We start from the raw sequence: 5,586 nt of genomic DNA on the forward strand, positions 1-5,586 counted from the left end.
TGAGGGAACGAGAGGGACGAGGGAACGAGGGGGACGAGGGAACGAGGGGGACGAGGGAACGAGCGGGACGAGGGAACGAGGGGGACGAGGGGACGAGGGGGACGAGGGGGACGAGGGAACGCGGGGACGAGGGAACGCGGGGACGAGGGAACGCGGGGACGCCATGGAAGAGATTGGCCAGATACAGACTGATAAGACACTTACATGAGAACGGCTTCCTTAGGTTTTCCAGCTTTTACAAACTCGGCCTCGGCTTCATTAAACTTTCCCTGTAAAATCCCAAATAAGAGACATCTCCAGATAATCAGCCACAGGGACGATAAAGGGAAAACTCAATGGATGTGGGGCAAATTTCTATGCTGATCTTAGAAGACTGGAGTGTCTTGTAGATTGAAGCCCCCACACTGCTGTCCTGTGTTACCTCATAATGAAGGGAATCTTGCAGTGCAACACCTTGGTATTCACATAGAGCTGGACACCTGCTCAGGGAGGCTCCTAGCAGGAGGACTACTAGACCTGAAGGCTCCAAGCTGTAAAAACCAGTAGACATGGAGGCTCCCAGCTTGAGAACCACTAGATCTGGAATCTCCCTGATGGTGGCCCTCTAATTCTCCAGCGCCACCATCTGGGAGACTCTAGTGGTCCTTCAGCTGGAAGACTCCAGATCTAGTGGGTCCAGTCTTCCAGCAGAAGCACCACTAGATCTTGAGTCTCCCAGATAAAAGGACCACTAGACCCAGAGATCTGCTCAGATTCTACAAAATATGGAGGCTCACTGCTGGGGAACCCCTGGTAACCTCCAAGTAGAACATAACTCCCCAACACACCATCATCTTCACCATGAAAATGCCTTTATTGACTTTACGCTCTCATAGAGCCCCTTCATGAGGGAAGATGATTACATTGCCTGAGGAAGGGGCCCTGCGTGGTCTCTAACACTTTGTACTGCTGAGGTAATCTTCCCTTCCCCCGCTGCTCCAGTTATAGTCCCCGGAATCCAAAGCCCGGCTCTGCCCTCTCCGTAGCACTAAGAAGCAGTTTTTTCTGAAAGTCAAGGTGGACTATGCCACGGAAAAGGGACTCTATCCTCTTATCCCTACACTCCTGGGGGCAGGTTATACAATAGGGGGTCCCACACACTCCTGAGGGCAGGTTATATAATGGGGGGTCCCTCACACTCCTGGGGGCAGGTTATACAATAGGGAGTCCCACACACTCCTGAGGGCAGGTTATATAATGGGGGGTCCCTCACACTCCTGGGGGCAGGTTATACAATAGGGGGTCCCACACACTCCTGAGGGCAGGTTATATAATGGGGGGTCCCTGACACTCCTGGGGGCAGGTTATACAATAGGGGGTCCCACACACTCCTGGGGGCAGGTTATATAATAGGGGGTCCCTCACACTCCTGGGGGTGCAAATTATATAATGGGGGGTCCTAATACACTCCTGGGGCAGGTTATATAATGGGGGGTCCCTCACACTCCTGAGGGCAGGTTATATAATGGGGGTCCCTCACACTCCTGTGTACATATGATTACCTCATCCTCCAGGAACATGGCGTGTTTCAGGTGGATCTCCGGAAGTTTCTCTTTCATTGCCAGGCGGCTCAGTTCAAACGCAAAGTCGAATGTGCTAAAATCAGAAACAGACTGAGCACATTCTGCTATAGGAGAGGGACATATAACACACGTGTATGGGGGTCCTCATACATGTCAGGAGGAGGAAGAACTCACTGCCGCAGGAAGTGATCTCAGCTAAGAGTGTGGAATCATTCAAGATACTCCTGGACAAGTTCCTTGGAAACCATAACATGCAGGGGTACGGGTAACATACAGGGGTACAGGTAATATACAGGGGTACAGGTAACATACAGGGGTACAGGTAACATACAGGGGTACAGGTAACATACAGGGGTACAGGTAACATACAGGGGTACAGGTAAAGGCGGACTCACCAGTATATCGGTGGCGCGGCGGACTCACCAGTATATCGGTGGCGCGGCGGACTCACCAGTATATCGGTGGCGCGGCGGACTCACCAGTATATCGGTGGCGCGGCGGACTCACCAGTATATCGGTGGCGCGGCGGACTCACCAGTATATCGGTGGCGCGGCGGACTCACCAGTATATCGGTGGCGCGGCGGACTCACCAGTATATCGGTGGCGCGGCGGACTCACCAGTATATCGGTGGCGCGGCGGACTCACCAGTATATCGGTGGCGCGGCGGACTCACCAGTATATCGGTGGCGCGGCGGACTCACCAGTATATCGGTGGCGCGGCGGACTCACCAGTATATCGGTGGCGCGGCGGACTCACCAGTATATCGGTGGCGCGGCGGACTCACCAGTATATCGGTGGCGCGGCGGACTCACCAGTATATCGGTGGCGCGGCGGACTCACCAGTATATCGGTGGCGCGGCGGACTCACCAGTATATCGGTGGCGCGGCGGACTCACCAGTATATCGGTGGCGCGGCGGACTCACCAGTATATCGGTGGCGCGGCGGACTCACCAGTATATCGGTGGCGCGGCGGACTCACCAGTATATCGGTGGCGCGGCGGACTCACCAGTATATCGGTGGCGCGGCGGACTCACCAGTATATCGGTGGCGCGGCGGACTCACCAGTATATCGGTGGCGCGGCGGACTCACCAGTATATCGGTGGCGCGGCGGACTCACCAGTATATCGGTGGCGCGGCGGACTCACCAGTATATCGGTGGCGCGGCGGACTCACCAGTATATCGGTGGCGCGGCGGACTCACCAGTATATCGGTGGCGCGGCGGACTCACCAGTATATCGGTGGCGCGGCGGACTCACCAGTATATCGGTGGCGCGGCGGACTCACCAGTATATCGGTGGCGCGGCGGACTCACCAGTATATCGGTGGCGCGGCGGACTCACCAGTATATCGGTGGCGCGGCGGACTCACCAGTATATCGGTGGCGCGGCGGACTCACCAGTATATCGGTGGCGCGGCGGACTCACCAGTATATCGGTGGCGCGGCGGACTCACCAGTATATCGGTGGCGCGGCGGACTCACCAGTATATCGGTGGCGCGGTGGACTCACCAGTATATCGGTGGCGCGGCGGACTCACCAGTTCTCGGTGGCGCGGTCGATGGCCATCTCCAGCAGGTTAAACTTAGTCAGGAGTCTGACAGCCGCCTCCCCCCCCAGGCTCTTCGACCACAGATAGGTGACGTGTTTGTAGCCATCGGGGCCGCCATTTGTCTTGGCCACCTAGTTCAGTATCAGGAGACACAAGGTCAGCGGAGAGGATACCAGGAGGAGTATAGGGAGGGAAGAGGGAGGAGCGGCATGACAGGCAGGACACAGTAAGGTAATCCCATAGAGCAGGATGGAGAAGAGGGAGGAGCAGTATGACAGGCAGGTGTATAGTGGGAGGGTGAAAGTGGGCGGTACCCTGTGTGACTCCTCCCACATATCAGTCACTCGGTACATATTGACGGCGGCTTTCCAGTCCTTCCCCTTCAGGTAATGATACTCGGCCTCCCGCAGGCGCCCCGCAGCCTCCAACTCCTGCGGACAGACACAGAGCGGGTGAGTGACACGTGAAGAACGGCCGTGTCAGGTCCGTGTCAGGGAGGACTTACCTTGCCCAGGTGCAGGTGGGTGTCTGTCAGGAGGTCCGGGTGGTGCTTGGCCACCAGGCGGATCATGTCTTCGTACTGGTGGTGTCTCTTGTACATGGCGATGGCGAGGTCGGGCTCCTCCACCGTGATGTATAATCTGCGGAGGTCGGGAGGAAACGTCAGCAATACATACACAGGTGACATGGGAGGTCGTATCTCATGTGTGTCTCCCGTCATGGATGGAGGAGGCGTGGCCGTCCTTACATGTCCTCAGCCCAGGGAACGCCGTGCTCCGAGGTCCCGGGGGCCTCCCTGAGGAGGACGCTGGAGGCTGATTGGGCCTCTCTAGGAGATATCTACAGACAAGAATACCAGAGCCGCAACTAATCATGTACACGCCGACCGGCCGAGGTCACACACGTGTGTTATCCCGGCTACATGTGAAGGTGAGAAGTACTGCGGGCAACTTATCTTACTGCTGCTCTTAGGGGTGTCACCGTCTTTTCTTTTATTGCACCCCAGATCTATGATCTCACCTCTCAGCCTCCTTGTAGAGGCCATGCTACTCCTGCTCCTTGGTCCATAGTAATCTCACCCCAGATCTATGAGATCTCACCTCTCGGCCTCCTTGTAGAGGCCATGCTTCTCCTGCTCCTTGGTCCATAGTAATCTCACCCCAGATATATGAGATCTCACCTCTCGGCCTCCTTGTAGAGGCCATGTTTCTCCTGCTCCTTGGTCCATAGTAATCTCACCCCAGATCTATGAGATCTCACCTCTCGGCCTCCTTGTAGAGGCCATGCTTCTCCTGCTCCTTGGTCCATAGTAATGGGGCAGGTTATATAATGGGGGTTCCCCAGATGCACCCCAGATTTAGGGGGAATCTCACCTCTCGGCCTCCTTGTAGTGGCCTTTCTTCTCCTGCTCCTTGGCCTGGGTGATGTAGAGGACGGACACATCCTCCGGGTTCATACACTTCACTGCCAGCTACAAAATAAAGACAAACACATCAGCAGTCTTCCTCCCGCCATCGGCACCGACTGCCCTCCTGCTATATACAGTGCTGAGGGGTGAAAGGTCATACCGCGTGTGCCTGTTCCCAGCGGCCAGCTTGTGTGTACATGTCAATGGCGTCCTTACTCCTTCCGGCTTTGATGTAGAGCTGCTCGGCCAACTACAGCACAAGAAAAAAGATATGGAGTAGATGGAGGACGGGAGGGAATGGAGGACGGGAGGGAATGGAGGACGGGAGGGAATGGAGGATGGACGGGCGGGAATGGAGGATGGACGGGCGGGAATGGAGGATGGACGGGCGGGAATGGAGGATGGACGGGCGGGAATGGAGGATGGACGGTCGGGAATGGAGGATGGGCGGGAGGGAATGGAGGACGGGCGGTTGTAAATCATACAGGGTAACTGGAACCAAAACTTGCAGAGCCCAAAAGCCCCCAGTCATTTCATTCTGAATTCCCCAAGTATGGCACAGTCAGGTCAAACCAGAGGAGATGGGTTAGGTCAGACCCCTGGGGGCAAAGGTCAGATCAGAGGAGATGGGTTAGGTCAGACCCCTGGGGGCAAAGGTCAGATCAGAGGAGATGGGTTAGATCAGGGGTAGCAAAACTCCGGCCCTCCAGCTGGGGGTGAAACTACTAATCCCATGATGCATCTCTCTCCGGGAGTCGTGACTGTGAGAACCTTGCAATGCCTTATGGGATTTGTAGTTCCACATCAGCTGGAGGGCTACCCCTGGGTTAGATCGTAGCGGTCGGGTCAGATTAGAGTGATTTAGGTCAAAGATGAGGGGTCAGACATCAAATCAAAGGAGATGTGTTAGATCAGAGCTGTGGGATCAGAGGTCAGAGCTGTGGGATCAGAGGTCAGAGCTGTGGGATCAGAGGTCAGAGCAGAGCTGTGGGATCAGAGGTCAGAGCAGAGCTGTGGGATCAGAGGTCAGAGCAGAGCTGTGGGATCAGAGGTCAGAGCTG

General features: G+C 56.0%; 1 protein-coding gene across 1 annotated transcript in view; it reads right to left on the reverse strand.

Annotated features, from left to right (window-relative positions):
• LOC108803320 (intraflagellar transport protein 172 homolog) overlaps positions 1-4,775 on the reverse strand; it is a gene marked incomplete at its 5' end in the record, with an annotated part of 31,082 nt that extends 26,307 nt beyond the window's left edge. Inside the window, 7 exons of the mRNA XM_018575167.1 lie at positions 205-269; positions 1,542-1,635; positions 3,106-3,248; positions 3,432-3,548; positions 3,623-3,758; positions 4,491-4,588; positions 4,686-4,775. Coding sequence (XP_018430669.1) covers positions 205-269; positions 1,542-1,635; positions 3,106-3,248; positions 3,432-3,548; positions 3,623-3,758; positions 4,491-4,588; positions 4,686-4,775 — 743 coding nt within the window. The remainder of the gene's footprint in view (positions 1-204; positions 270-1,541; positions 1,636-3,105; positions 3,249-3,431; positions 3,549-3,622; positions 3,759-4,490; positions 4,589-4,685) is intronic.
• Between the last annotated feature and the right edge of the window lie 811 nt (positions 4,776-5,586).

Source organism: Nanorana parkeri, unplaced genomic scaffold (genome assembly GCF_000935625.1).
Source record: "Nanorana parkeri isolate BGI_ZX_2015 unplaced genomic scaffold, ASM93562v1 scaffold3600, whole genome shotgun sequence".
NCBI lineage: Eukaryota > Metazoa > Chordata > Amphibia > Anura > Dicroglossidae > Nanorana > Nanorana parkeri.